General features: G+C 55.1%; 1 protein-coding gene across 1 annotated transcript in view; it reads left to right on the forward strand.

The window, feature by feature from the left end:
* Nucleotides 1-16,306, forward strand: part of LOC116955904 (cell adhesion molecule 2-like) — a 70,260-nt gene that overhangs the window by 34,528 nt on the left and 19,426 nt on the right. The window contains exons 2-5 of the mRNA XM_076053696.1: nt 7,810-7,959; nt 8,540-8,692; nt 13,166-13,303; nt 14,222-14,395. Of these exons, the coding sequence (XP_075909811.1) occupies nt 7,810-7,959; nt 8,540-8,692; nt 13,166-13,303; nt 14,222-14,395 (615 nt within the window). The remainder of the gene's footprint in view (nt 1-7,809; nt 7,960-8,539; nt 8,693-13,165; nt 13,304-14,221; nt 14,396-16,306) is intronic.

Raw genomic sequence — 16,306 nt, forward strand, 5'->3', positions numbered from 1 at the left:
GTACCATCGGACACTCCACCCAAACAACTCCCAAATCGGTGATGGGGTAGTTGTGGAGAGAGTGGAGAGTTTCCCATACCTGGGCAGTGTGCTTATGACCGGCTCCAGTTTAACAGCAGAGGTCTCACTCCGAATCAGTCTAGCGGCAATATATTTTCATCGGTTGCGTAACGCCGTGTGGAAGCTACCTGGTCTGTCACTCCGCACTAAGCTTCAGGTCTTCTCGGCCACGGTCATTCCCTCCCTTCTCTACGCTTGCAAAACGTGGACCCCCCAAATAGAACATCTTCGCCGGTTAGAATCTTCCTTACGATACATCCTGGGTTTAACCAGGCTGGATTGTGTGAGGAGCTCACAAATCCTTGAAAGATCTGGACAAAATCCCATCGGTGAGCTCCTCCGGCAGACAAGGCTGCGTTGGCTGGGTCATGTTGCCCGCATGCCCAGCCACCGCATGCCGAAACAGCTTTTGTTCGGCCGGATCGAGGGGGCTAAACGGGCGCAGCACGGGCTAGAGAAGAGATGGAGTGATGTGGTACAGGGAGATGTGGAGCTGAGTGGACTTGCCGATGACTGGTGCCAGCGGTGTCAAGATCGGCCTCTGTGGAGGAGGCTCGTGAAGGACGCTATTGGGCAGTTGGAGGCAGTCGCCCTCCAACAACAACGGAGGGCGGAGGAGCTACGCTCAGAACAACGAGCGGAGCGCCGGGTGGCTAAAGCACAGCAAGTTGGCACAGTAGGAGCCACTCGTCTCAGTCAGTCGAACCGTGGCACCTGGGTCTGCCCCGTGACCTGCCAGCGGGCGTTCGACACTTCACGTGGCCTCAAGGTGCACATGGCCTGGCACAAGCGTCGTGGTGACGTCACCGCCACTTAGTGGCGAATGGCGGTTGTTGTTGTTGTCTGTGTGTGTATATACGTGTGTGAGTGTATTTGCATGTCTGTGTGTACGTGTGTGCGTGTATGTGTGAGTGTATATGCGTGTGTGTGAGTGTATATGCATGTGTGTGAGTGTATATGCATGTGTGTGTGTAGGTGTACGTGTGTGTGTACGCGTGTGTGTACGTGTGTGTACGTGTGTGTGTATATGCATGTGTGTGTATATGCATGTGCGTGAGTGTATATGCATGTATGTGTGCGTGTATATGTGTGTGTGTACGTGTGTGTGTATATACATGTGTGTGTGCACGTGTGTGTACGTGTGTGTGTGGTATAAAGAGAAATCTTACACGGAAACGTGACGTGCCTCCTAAACAGAGAGAAGAGAAGGAGAGAGAGAGAGGGGGGGTGGTGATGGCTGAAAGAGGGGCGATGCAGGCAGGGAGGGAGGGGGAGAGCAGGACACGGGCATGCACACACACGGAGAGAGAGAGACACGCACAAAGACACGGGAACGGAGACACGCACAGGGAGACAGAGACACACAGAGAGAGAGAGAGAGACACACACACAGAAAGAGAGAGACACACAGAGAGAAAGAGACACACAGAATTAGAGACACAGAGAGAGACAGAGACACACATAGAGAGAGAGAGACAGAGACACACAGAGAGAGACACAGAGAGAGAGAGAGAGACGCACAAAGACACGGGAACGGAGACACGCACAGGGAGACAGACACACAGAGAGAGACACACACAGAAAGAGAGAGACACACCGAGTTAGAGACACACAGAGAGAGACAGAGACTCACATAGAGAGAGAGAGACAGAGACACACAGAGATAGACACACAGAGAGAGACACACAGAGATAGACACACAGAGAGATACACAGAGAGAGATACACAGAGAGAGAGAGAGACACAGCGAGAGACACACAGAGAGAGACACACAGAGAGACACAGAGAGAGACACAGAGCGAGAGAGAGAGAGACAGAGAGAGACACACAGAGAGAGAGACACACAGAGAGAGACACACAGAGAGACACACAGAGATAGACACACAGAGAGAGACACACAGAGATAGATACACAGAGAGAGAGAGACACACAGCGAGACACAGAGAGAGACACACAGAGAGAGAGACACAGAGAGAGAGAGAGACACAGAGAGAGAGAGAGAGACACAGAGCGAGAGAGAGAGACACAGAGAGATACACACAGAGAGAGACACACAGAGAGACACACAGAGAGAGACACACAGAGCGAGAGAGAGACACAGAGAGAGAGACACACAGAGAGAGGCACAGAGAGAGACACACAGAGAGACATACAGAGAGAGACACACAGAGAGCGACACACAGAGAGAGACACACAGAGGCACAGAGAGAGACACACATAGAGAGAGACAGAGAGAGACACACAGTGAGAGACAGAGAGACACAGAGAGAGAGACACAGAGAGACAGAGACACAGAGAGAGAGAGAGACACACCGAGTTAGAGACACACATAGAGAGAGAGACACAGAGAGAGAGACACACAGAGATAGACACACAGAGAGAGACACACAGAGATAGACACACACAGAGATACACAGAGAGATACACAGAGAGAGAGAGACACACAGCGAGACACAGAGAGAGACACAGAGAGAGACACACAGAGAGACACAGAGAGAGAGAGAGAGAGACAGAGAGAGAGAGAGACACACAGAGCGAGAGAGAGAGAGAGACAGAGAGAGAGAGAGACACACAGAGAGAGACACACAGAGAGAGACACACAGAGATAGACACACAGAGAGAGACACACAGAGATAGACACACAGAGAGATACACAGAGAGAGAGACACACAGCGAGACACAGAGAGAGACACACAGAGAGACACAGAGAGAGAGAGACACAGAGAGAGAGAGACACACAGAGCGAGAGAGAGAGACAGAGAGAGAGAGACACACAGAGAGAGACACACAGAGAGAGACACACAGAGCGAGAGAGAGGCACAGAGAGAGACACACACAGAGAGGCACAGAGAGAGACACACACAGAGACATACAGAGAGAGACACACAGAGAGAGACACACAGAGAGAGACACACAGAGAGAGACACACAGAGGCACAGAGAGAGACACACATAGAGAGAGACAGAGAGAGACAGAGACACACAGAGAGAGACACACAGTGAGAGACACAGAGACACACAGAGAGACACACAGAGAGACAGAGACACAGAGAGAGAGACAGAGACACACAGAGAGAGACACAGAGAGAGAGACACAGAGAGAGACACACAGAGAGAGACACACACAGAGAGAGACACACAGAGAGAGACACACAGAGAGAGAGACACACACAGAGACACAGAGAGAGAGAGACACACAGAGAGAGAGACAGAGACACACAGAGAGAGACACAGAGATAGAGAGACACAGAGAGAGAGAGACACACAGAGAGAGACACACAGAGAGAGACACAGAGAGAGAGAGACACACAGAGAGAGATACACAGAGAGAGAGACACAGAGAGAGAGAGACACACACAGAGAGAGACACACAGAGAGAGACACACACAGAGAGAGACACACAGAGAGAGACACACAGAGAGAGACACACAGAGAGACACACAGAGAGAGACACAGAGAGACAGAGAGAGACACACACAGAGAGAGACACACAGAGAGACACAGAGAGAGAGACACAGAGAGAGAGACACAGAGAGAGAGACACACAGAGAGAGGCACACAGAGAGACACACAGAGAGAGACACAGAGAGAGACACACAGAGAGACACACAGAGAGAGGCTCAGAGAGAGACACACAGAGAGAGAGACAGAGACACACAGAGAGACACACACAGAGAGAGGCACAGAGAGAGACACAGAGAGAGACACACATAGAGAGACACACAGAGACACACACAGAGAGAGACACACAGAGAGAGAGACACACAGAGAGACACACACAGAGAGAGGCACAGAGAGAGACACACATAGAGAGACAGAGAGAGACAGAGCCGCACAGAGAGAGACACAGAGAGAGACAGAGACACAGAGAGAGACAGAGACACAGAGAGACACAGAGAGAGACAGAGACACAGAGAGACAGAGACACAGAGAGAGACAGACACACAGAGAGACACAGAGAGAGAGAGAGACAGAGAGAGAGAGAGACACACAGAGCGAGAGAGAGAGAGACAGAGAGAGAGAGACACACAGAGAGAGACACACAGAGAGAGACACACAGAGAGAGACACACAGAGATAGACACACAGAGAGAGACACACAGAGATAGACACACAGAGAGATACACAGAGAGAGAGACACACAGCGAGACACAGAGAGAGACACACAGAGAGACACAGAGAGAGAGAGACACAGAGAGAGAGAGACACACAGAGCGAGAGAGAGAGACAGAGAGAGAGAGACACACAGAGAGAGACACACAGAGAGAGACACACAGAGCGAGAGAGAGACACAGAGAGAGAGACACAGAGAGAGGCACAGAGAGAGACACACACAGAGACATACAGAGAGAGACACACAGAGAGAGACACACAGAGAGAGAGACACACAGAGAGAGACACACAGAGGCACAGAGAGAGACACACATAAAGAGAGACAGAGAGAGACAGAGACACACAAAGAGAGACACACAGTGAGAGACACAGAGACACACAGAGAGACACACAGAGAGACAGAGACACAGAGAGAGAGACAGAGACACACAGAGAGAGACACAGAGAGAGAGACACAGAGAGAGACACACAGAGAGAGACACACACAGAGAGAGACACACAGAGAGAGACACACAGAGAGAGAGACACACACAGAGACACAGAGAGAGAGAGACACACAGAGAGAGAGACAGAGACACACAGAGAGAGACACAGAGATAGAGAGACACAGAGAGAGAGACACACAGAGAGAGACACACAGAGAGAGACACAGAGAGAGAGACACACAGAGAGAGATACACAGAGAGAGAGACACACAGAGAGAGAGACACACACAGAGAGAGAGACACACAGAGAGAGACACACAGAGAGAGACACACAGAGAGAGACACAGAGAGAGACACACAGAGAGAGACACAGAGAGACAGAGAGAGACACACACAGAGAGAGACACACAGAGAGACACAGAGAGAGAGACACAGAGAGAGAGACACAGAGAGAGACACACACAGAGAGAGGCACACAGAGAGACACACAGAGAGAGACACAGAGAGAGACACACAGAGAGACACACAGAGAGAGGCTCAGAGAGAGACACACAGAGAGAGAGATAGAGACACACAGAGAGACACACACAGAGAGAGGCACAGAGAGAGACACAGAGAGAGACACACATAGAGAGACACACAGAGACACACACAGAGAGAGACACACAGAGAGAGACACACAGAGAGACACACACAGAGAGAGGCACAGAGAGAGACACACATAGAGAGACAGAGAGAGACAGAGCCGCACAGAGAGAGACACAGAGAGAGACAGAGACACAGAGAGAGACAGAGACACAGAGAGACACAGAGAGAGACAGAGACACAGAGAGACAGAGACACAGAGAGAGACAGAGACACAGAGAGACACAGAGAGAGACAGAGACACAGAGAGAGACACAGAGAGACAGAGACAGAGAGAGACAGAGACACACAGTGAGAGACACACAGAGACAGAAGGGAAACGGAGAGATGAAGTGATATGGGAGAGAGAGAGATCTGAGAGAGAGGGATGGGGGAGAGAGAGATAAGGAGATAGGGGGGAGAGCGCTAGGAGAAGATGCGATGCTCACTGCAACCATTGACGTCACCGTCACGAACGCGCACGTGCCCGGCCTTAAGAGGCGCTCGCTAACAGCACTTGCCCCAGCGTACTGTTTAGGCTGTACGGGGGAGCTTTGTCTTGTCAAGGGTGCACGTCCGTGTCTGCGTCTTTGTGGGGAGCGGTGGTGCAGTGGTTAGCGCTACGCCGCGCTACGAACCTGGCGAGCCGGGTTCGACTCCCGCTCACGGCCAACACCGGCGACGGTTGTCTGAGCCGGTCCTGGGCCTCCCCTAGGTCGACTCGGCCTCAAATGTGCAACGATGGTGCGATGTGTGAACATCGTCCCCGGGGGGGAGACAAAGGCGGCCGGGCGTGGTGCTGGCCACCCACCGCCTCGTGTGCCGTGCCGGCCTTCATAGGTGCTGCTCGCTAACAGCACTTGCCCCCACATGTCTGTTCCAGGCTATACGGGGGACCTTTGCCTTTGTGTGTTTGTTGGAAAATGACATTCGCTCCACACGGAGGGAGGGAGGGGAGGGGGAGGGAAGGGGGAGGGGCATTGAGGGAGAGGAGGAGATGGATGTTGCGAGAGTGGGAGGGAGAGAGATTTGAGAGAGGGATAGGAGAGAGAAGAAAGATGGGGAGAGGGGGAGAGGCAGGAGGAGGAGCTGCTGCGGCTCTTGGGTTAATTTATGCGCCGCCCCTGGCCAATCGGGGGCGTTCGAAGGGCGGCACGTTAATCGTGAGTCGCGTATAAATTGAGGCTCAACAGGAAGTGATGCCGTGTGTAAATTGAGGATCAACAGGAAGTGATTGCCGTGTGTAAATTGAGGGTCAACAGGAAGTGATGCCGTGTGTAAATTGAGGCTCAACAGGAAGTGATGCCGTGTATAAATTGAGGATCAACAGGAAGTGACGCCGTGTATAAATTGAGGCTCAACAGGAAGTGACGCCGTGTGTAAATTGAGGGTCAACAGGAAGTCACGCCGTGTGTAAATTGAGGGTCAACGGGAAGTGATGCCGTGTGTAAATTGAGGATCAACAGGAAGTGATGCCGTGTGTAAATTGAGGATCAACAGGAAGTGATGCCGTGTGTAAATTGAGGATCAACAGGAAGTGACGCCGCGTATAAATTGAGGATCAACAAGAAGTGACGCCGTGTGTAAATTGAGGATCAACAGGAAGTGATGCCGTGTGTAAATTGAGGATCAACAGGAAGTGATTGCCGTGTGTAAATTGAGGGTCAACAGGAAGTGATGCCGTGTGTAAATTGAGGCTCAACAGGAAGTGATGCCGTGTATAAATTGAGGATCAACAGGAAGTGACGCCGTGTATAAATTGAGGCTCAACAGGAAGTGACGCCGTGTGTAAATTGAGGGTCAACAGGAAGTCACGCCGTGTGTAAATTGAGGGTCAACGGGAAGTGATGCCGTGTGTAAATTGAGGATCAACAGGAAGTGATGCCGTGTGTAAATTGAGGATCAACAGGAAGTGATGCCGTGTGTAAATTGAGGATCAACAGGAAGTGACGCCGCGTATAAATTTAGGATCAACAAGAAGTGACGCCATGTGTAAATTGAGGATCAACAGGAAGTGATGCAGGGTGTAAATTGAGGCTCAACAGGAAGTGATGCCGTGTATAAATTGAGGATCAACAGGAAGTGACGCCGTGTATAAATTGAGGATCAACAGGAAGTGATGCCGTGTATAAATTGAGGCTCAACAGGAAGTGATGCCGTGTATAAATTGAGGATCAACAGGAAGTGACGCCGTGTGTAAATTGAGGATCAACAGGAAGTGATGCCGTGTGTAAATTGAGGCTCAACAGGAAGTGATGCCGTGTATAAATTGAGGATCAACAGGAAGTGACGCCATGTGTAAATTGAGGCTCAACAGGAAGTGACGCCGTGTATAAATTGAGGCTCAACAGGAAGTGACGCCGTGTGTAAATTGAGGATCAACAGGAAGTGACGCCGTGTATAAATTGAGGCTCAACAGGAAGTGACGCCATGTGTAAATTGAGGCTCAACAGGAAGTGATGCCGTGTGTAAATTGAGGATCAACAGGAAGTGACGCCGTGTATAAATTGAGAATCAACAGGAAGTGACGCCGTGTATAAATTGAGGCTTAACAGGAAGTGTGTCTGCCGGCGCGTGGGTGACTCGCAGGTGTACAGAGTCAGGCGCCGGTGACGCAGGACGAGCGGGCGATCGTGGGCGACGCGGTGGTGCTGACGTGCCGCGTCGACCGTGCCGACGGCTCGCCCATCCAGTGGTCCAACCCCGCGGGCCAGACTGTCTACTTCGGTGACAAGCGAGGTGACGGCTCGCTCGCTCACTCACCCGTTCAACCGCCCGGCCCGCTCACTCACTCGCTCACTCGCTTACTCACTCACTCACCCGCCCGCTCGCTCACTCACCTGTTCAACCGCCCAGCCCGCTAACTCACTCGCTCACTCGCTCACTCGCTCAATCGCTCACTCACCCGTTCAACCGCCCAGCCCGCTAACTCACTCGCTCACTCACTCGCTCACTCACTCGCTCACCCGCCCGCTCGCTCACTCACCCGTTCAACCGCCTGGCCCGCTAACTCACTCGCTCACTCACTCGCTCACCCGTTCAACCGCCCAGCCCGCTCACCCGCCCGCTCGCTCACTCACCCGTTCAACCGCCCGGCCACTCGCTCGCCCGCTCATCTGTTCAACTGCTTCACCTGTTCACTCACTCTCACCTGTTTGGTCACCCACTCACTCAATTTCTCACCCGCTCATCCCCGTGTGTCCGTGCTGTCAAGGATATCCGTATCGAGCTGTCCCCGTGTGTCTCCACACGTCTCTGCGTGTCTCTGCGTGCCCCTGCATTGACCCCGCGCTTCTCCACATGTCTCCGCGTGTCCCAGCTCTCAAGGATAGCCGTATCGAGCTGGTCCACGCCAACAAGAGCGAGCTCTCCGTGCTCATCAACAACGTGACGCTGGACGACGAGGGCGACTACCGCTGCTCCCTCTTCACGGACGACGTGCAGACCGTTGTCTCCGTGCTCACCGTCTATGGTGAGTCGCCCGCTTGCCCAGTCGCTCGCTCGCTCACCCAGCCACATGCTCACTTCCCCAACCGCTCGCTCGCTCACCCAGTCGCTCGCTCACCCAGCCACTCACTCGCTCAACCAGTTGCTCGCTCACTCAGCCACACGCTCGCTCACCCAGCCACTCGCTCGCTCACCCAGCCACTTGCTCGCTCGCCCAGCCACACGCTCGCTCACCCAGCCACACGCTCGCTCACCCAGCCACACGCTCACCCAGCCACTCGCTCGCTCACCCAGCCACTCGCTCGCTCACCCAGCCACACGCTCACCCAGCCACTCGCTCGCTCACCCAGCCACACGCTCACCCAGCCACTCGCTCGCTCACCCAGCCACTCGCTCGCTCACCCAGCCACTCGCTCGCTCACCCAGCCGCTCGCTCGCTCACCCAGCCGCTCGCTCGCTCACCCAGCCACACGCTCGCTCACCCAGCCGCTCGCTCACCCAGCCACTCACTCGCTCACCCAGCCACTCGCTCGCTCACCCAGCCACTCGCTCGCTCACCTAGCCACACGCTCGCTCACCCAGCCACACGCTCGCTCACCCAGCCACATGCTCACTTAGCCACACGCTCGCTCACCCAGCCGCTCGCTCACTCACCCAGCCACACGCTCACCTACCTAGCCGCTCGCTCACCCAGTCGCTCGCTCGCTCACCCAGCCGCTCGCTCGCTCACCCAGCCGCTCGCTCACCCAGCCGCTCGATCACTCACCCAGCCACTCGCTCGCTCACCCAGCCACATGCTCACTTAGCCACACGCTCACTTACCCAGTCGCTCGCTCACCCAGTTGCTCGCTCACCCAGTCGCTCGCTCACCCAGCCGCTCGCTCACTCACCCAGCCACTTGCTCACTCACCCAGCCACACGCTCGCTCACCCAGCCACTCGCTCGCTCACCCAGCCGCTCGCTCACCCAGTCGCTCGCTCACCCAGCCGCTCGCTCGCTCGCCCAGCCACTCGCTCACCCAGTCGCTCGCTCACCCAGCCACTCGCTCGCTCACCCAGCCACACGCTCGCTCACCCAGCCGCTCGCTCGCTCACCCAGCCACTCGCTCGCTCACCCAGCCGCTCGCTCACCCAGTCGCTCGCTCACCCAGCCGCTCGCTCGCTCACCCAGTCGCTTGCTCACCCAGCCACTCGCTCGCTCACCCAGCCACACGCTCACTCACCCAGCCACTCGCTCACTCACCCAGCCACTCGCTCGCTCACCTAGCCACTCACTCGCTCACCCAGCCACTTGCTCGCTCACCCAGCCACACGCTTGCTCACCCAGCCACTCGCTCACTCACCCAGCCACACGCTCACTCACCCAGCCACTCGCTCACTCACCCAGCCACTCGCTCGCTCACCCAGCCACTTGCTCACTTAGCCGCTCACCCAGCCGCTCGCTCGCTCACCCAGCCACACGCTCGCTCACCCAGCTAAACGCTCAATCACCCAGGCGCTCGCTCACCCAGCCACTCAATCACTCACTCAGCCCCTCCCTCACCCAGTCGCTCGCTCACCCAGCCACACGCTCACTTCCCCAGCCGCCCGCTCGACCAGCCACACGCTCGCTCACCCAGCCGCTCGCTCACCCAGCCACTCCCTCACCCAGCCGCTTGCCCGCCCAGCCGCTCGCTCGCCCAGCCGCTCGCTCGCCCAGCCGCTCGCTCGCCCAGCCGCTCGCTCGCCCAGCCACTTGCTCACCCCCGCTGTTACACGCTCACCCGGCCGAACGCTCGCCCGAGCATCCACTCGCCCTCCCACCCACACCGACTCGCCCGGTTAGTCGCCCACTGACTCGTCCACTTGTTGCTCGGAGGCTGGGTTACACTGAATGTGTGTGTGTGCGCGTGTGGTTGTGTTTGTGAGCGTGTGTGTACGGTTGTGTCTGTGAGTTTGTGTACGGGCAGCGGTCGTGTAGCGGGTTAGCGCTACGAACCCGGCGACCCGGGTTCGATTCCCGCTCACGGCCAACACCGGTGACGATTATCCCAACCTGTCCTGCCTCAAATGAGTACCTGGTGTGGTGTGTAAACATCGCCACTGGGGAGACAAAGGTGGCCGGGCGTGGTGCTGGCCACCCACCCCCTCGTGTGCCGTGCCGGCCTTCATAGGTGGTGCTGCTACTCGCTAACAGCACTTGCCCCTACAGTCTGTTACAGGCTATATGGGGGGATCCTTTTTAGTTTAATGGGTGTGTTGAGGGGTATCTGTGATATTTTAGGTTTCACCTCTGGGAATAAAAACGAATTTTTGCTGTTATTTTCTCGGTGAATCTCCCTCCCCCCTCTCTCTCTCTCTTTCTCTCACCACTGTCTTCACACTCTCTCCTCTCTCTCTCTCCTCTCTCCCCTGGGTGAGCGAGTGTGAGGGAGGACGGGTGGGTGAGTCGTGGGTGGACGAGTCGGATGGGCGTGCGTGCGTGCGTGCGACTGGGTGGTTGAATACATTCCGTAACAAATTATTATATTTTGTTCCTGTGTGGTAAGTGTTATTTCCTAATTGCTTATGCCGCCCGCAGACAGTGGGTAACAGTACATCTCAAGATATCACTGTCCTAGGCCACAAGAGCAAAGCTTTGTGGGGGAATGACAATCGCCGCCACCCCCCCTGTGCTTTTGAGGCGTGGGAAAATTACGAAACAACGCTTTACTACCCAGGAACAGGTGACAGGTTTCACGTACCGTGCGATTGCGTAGAGAGCGCTGTGAATCATGCGGCTCTTGATTCGGGTGCCAACCGCTACAGACCAAAAAATCGCGAGGTGGGTCAGCGAATATAGGTGGCTGGCATTTACATTCTGAGACCTCCTTTGCCAGAAACAAGATATAAGAATAGGTTTTACCCTTTTAACTGGCACAAAAACTGACACCTTTATTCAAGGGGATCATGTTTGCAATAACCACAACACAAGCAGTCAAAATGCAAACAAAAGAGACAACTCTGATAATAATATTTGCACTGTCCTTGAATTTGATTGGTCCACACCCGAGACAGCTTTTCTTAGAGCCTAGTCTCCATTGGTGTTGGACCAGATGACACCATAAGGCGTACAACTCAAAAACAACGCACCATCAGAGTATTGAGGGCTCGGGGTGAGCATTTACATTATGAGACCTCCTTTGCCAGTAACAAGATATACGAATAGGTTTTACCCTTTTAGCTGGCACAAAAACTGACACCTTTATTCAAGGCATCATGTTTGCAATAACCACAACACAAGCAGTCAAAATGCAAACAAAAAAGACAACTGATAATAATATTGGCACTGTCCTTGAATTTGATTGGTCCACACCCGAGACGGCTTTCTTTAGAGCCTAGTCTCCGTTGGTGAGTTGTACGCCTTTTGGCGTCTTCTGTTCCAACACCAGTGGAGACTAAAGGGCTCTAAGAAAAGCCGTCTCGGGTGTGGACCAATCAAATTCAAGGACAGTGCCATCATCATTATCAGAGTTATCTCTTTTTTGTTTGCATTTTGACTGCTTGTGTTGTGGTTATTGCAAACACGATCCCCTTGAATAAAGGTGTCAGTTTTTGTGCCAGTTAAAATGCTAAAACCTATTCCTATAGGTGTTTGGCCCCGCCCCGTGCAGTGCGTGTTTCACCGGTGACCTGCCGACTCTCCGTTCAAGCCATGAAGGAGGGGCCGTTGCCCGAAACGTCGCCCATTAAACAATTGCTGCTGCTGCTGCTGCTGTTGTTGCTGTTGACACGGAAGTTCCCGAGTTGTCATCGGTGTTTGCGCGCCACTGCCAACGCAGTAGCGGCGGCGCCCCGCCACTCCACTGCTGGATGGTACGGCGGAGGGGCGTGGCGGCTGCCTGTGCGACCATACTTGACCACGCTCGTCTTGGGGTGCGAGTCGCTGGAGTTTGGTGGGGGCAGTCTCCCTGCTGGGAATTCCCCTCCCCCAGCGGCGACAGCGGCAGCAGCAGCAGGTCACAGCAACCTGTTACGCAGTCGGATATCCCAGTCACGGATGCCGCTGGTTGCTAGGCGACGGATGCCAACGGTTGCTAGGTAACCGATGTTGCCATTTGAGCGGAACCGGTTGCCAGGTTACACTGGTTTTTAGGTAACGGATGGCCAACGGTTGCTAGGTAACCGATGTTGCCATTTGAGCGGAACCGGTTGCCGGGTTACACTGGTTTTTAGGTAACGGATGGCCAACGGTTGCTAGGTAACCGATGTTGCTGGTTGCCAGGTAGCAGATGGAGCCAGTTGCTAGATGGAGCCAGTTGCTAGGTAACGGTGGCTAGGTTACGGACCTAACTTTTTTTCTGGGTTACCAACGTAACCGGTTGCTCGGCAACGGTCCCCCCCGGTAACGGCTGCGGCCGGTCGCTATTTTACCGGCATAACCGGTTGCTGGGTAACGGTTGCTGGGTAACGGTTGCTGGGTAACCGATGCGACTCGTCGCCTAGTAACAGCGGCCTGCCTCGCTCCCCCCCCCCCCCAGCGGTCCCCGAGGACCCCGTGATTGGGGGGTACGAGTCCCCCGTGGTGGAGGGGGCCCCCGTCTCCCTGCTGTGCTCCACGGCCGGCAGCAAGCCGGCAGCGAGGCTCAGCTGGCTGCGTGACGGCAAGTCGCTCTCCGGTACGCTCGCCCACACGCTCGCCCACACGCTCGCTCGCCCACACGCTCGCTCGCCCACACGCTCGCTCACACACACGCCCACACGCTCGCTCGCCCACACGCTCACTCACCCACACACTCACCCACACGCTGACTCGCCCACACGCTCGCTCACACGCTCACTCGCCCACACGTTCGCCCACACGCTCGCCCACACGCTCGCCCACACGCTCGCCCACATGCTCGCTCACCCACACGCTCGCTCACCCACACGCTCACTCACCCACACGCTCGCTCACCCACACGCTCGCTCACCCACACGCTCGCTCACCCACACGCTCACCCATACGCACACTCACCCGCAACGCCGCTCACCCGCCCGCTCACTTCACAGCGTACCCGTGCACTCACCCGCACGCTCACCCGCTCACTCGCCTACCCACCCAATCAATGAGCCATTTCCCCTGATCACTCACCTGGTATGCGATGATGATGACGATGTGATTGACGATGTGGACGATGATGGTGATGACGACGTTGACGATGACGACGACGACGACCATGATGACAATGTGGAGACGTTGACGACGACGTTGACGACGACATTGATGACGACGTTGATGACGACGACGTGGATGACGACGTTGATGACGACGTTCACGACGACGACGTGGATGACGACGTTGATGACGACGACGTGGATGACGACGTTGATGACGACGTTCACGACGACGACGTGGATGACGACGTTGACGAAGACGTTGACGATGACGTTGACGACGTGGATGATGACGACGTTGACGACGTGGATGATGACGACGTTGACGACGATGATGGTGTTGACGACGTTGACGATGACGACGTTGACGACGTGGATGATGACGACGTTGACGACGTGGATGACGAGAACGCGCCGACGATGGCGACGTTGGTCCGTAGGTGCGGTGGAGGAGCGTGTATCGGAGGCGGCGTGGGGGGGGCGGACCTTCGCCGTGACGTCACGCGTGGCGTTCCGGGCCACGCGTGACCTGGACCAGGCACGGCTCACCTGCGAAGTGACGCACGAGGCGCTGCAGGACTCACTCTCCTCCTCCGTCACGCTCACCGTGCACTGTGAGTGAGGCTCACCAACACACTCACCAACACACCAACACACTCACCAACTCACTCACCAACACACTCACCAACACACTCACTCACCAACACACTCACCAACACACTCACCAACACACCAACACACTCACCAACACACCAATACACTCACCAACACACTCACTCACCAACACACTCACTCTCGTCCTCCGTCACACTCACCGTGCACTGTGAGTGAGGCTCACTCACCAACACACTCACCAACACACCAACACACTCACCAACTCACTCACCAACACACTCACACTCCTCCTCCGTCACGCTCACCGTGCACTGTGAGTGAGGCTCACTCACCAACACACTCACCAACACACTCACCAACACACTCACCAACACACTCACCAACACACTCACCAACACACTCACTCTCCTCCTCCGTCACGCTCACCGTGCACTGTGAGTGAGGCTCACCAACACACTCACCAACACACTCACTCACCAACACACTCACCAACACACTCACCAACACACTCACCAACACACTCACTCTCCTCCTCCGTCACACTCACCGTGCACTGTGAGTGAGGCTCACCAACACACTCACCAACACACTCACTCACCAACACACCCACCAACACACTCACCAACACACCAACACACTCACCAACACACTCACCAACACACTCACTCACCAACACACTCACCAACACACTCACCAACACACTCACTCTCCTCCTCCGTCACGCTCACCGTGCACTGTGAGTGAGGCTCACCAACACACTCACCAACACACCAACACACTCACCAACTCACTCACCAACACACTCACCAACACACTCACTCACCAACACACTCACCAACACACTCACCAACACACCAACACACTCACCAACACACCAATACACTCACCAACACACTCACTCACCAACACACTCACTCTCGTCCTCCGTCACACTCACCGTGCACTGTGAGTGAGGCTCACTCACCAACACACTCACCAACACACCAACACACTCACCAACTCACTCACCAACACACTCACACTCCTCCTCCGTCACGCTCACCGTGCACTGTGAGTGAGGCTCACTCACCAACACACTCACCAACACACTCACCAACACACTCACCAACACACTCACCAACACACTCACCAACACACTCACTCTCCTCCTCCGTCACGCTCACCGTGCACTGTGAGTGAGGCTCACTCACCAACACACTCACCAACACACTCACCAACACACTCACCAACACACCAACACACTCACCAACACACTCACTCTCCTCCTCCGTCACACTCACCGTGCACTGTGAGTGAGGCTCACTCACCAACACACTCACCAACACACTCACCAACACACTCACCAACACACTCACCAACACACTCACCAACACACTCACTCTCGTCCTCCGTCACACTCACCGTGCACTGTGAGTGAGGCTCACCAACACACTCACCAACACACTCACCAACACACTCACTCTCCTCCTCCGTCACACTCACCGTGCACTGTGAGTGAGGCTCACCAACACACTCACCAACACACCAACACACTCACCAACACACTCACCAACACACTCACTCTCCTCCTCCGTCACACTCACCGTGCACTGTGAGTGAGGCTCACCAACACACTCACCAACACACTCACTCACCAACACACTCACCAACACACTCACCAACACACCAACACACTCACCAACACACTCACTCTCCTCCTCCGTCACGCTCACCGTGCACTGTGAGTGAGGCTCACTCACCAACACACTCACCAACACACTCACCAACACACCAACACACTCACCAACACACTCACCAACACACTCACCAACACACCAACACACTCACCAACACACTCACCAACACACTCACTCTCCTCCTCCGTCACACTCACCGTGCACTGTGAGTGAGGATCACTCACCAACACACTC

Source organism: Petromyzon marinus, chromosome 62 (assembly GCF_048934315.1).
Source record: "Petromyzon marinus isolate PM22_M1 ecotype Great Lakes invasive population chromosome 62, UKy_Petmar_22M1.pri1.0, whole genome shotgun sequence".
Lineage (NCBI taxonomy): Eukaryota > Metazoa > Chordata > Hyperoartia > Petromyzontiformes > Petromyzontidae > Petromyzon > Petromyzon marinus.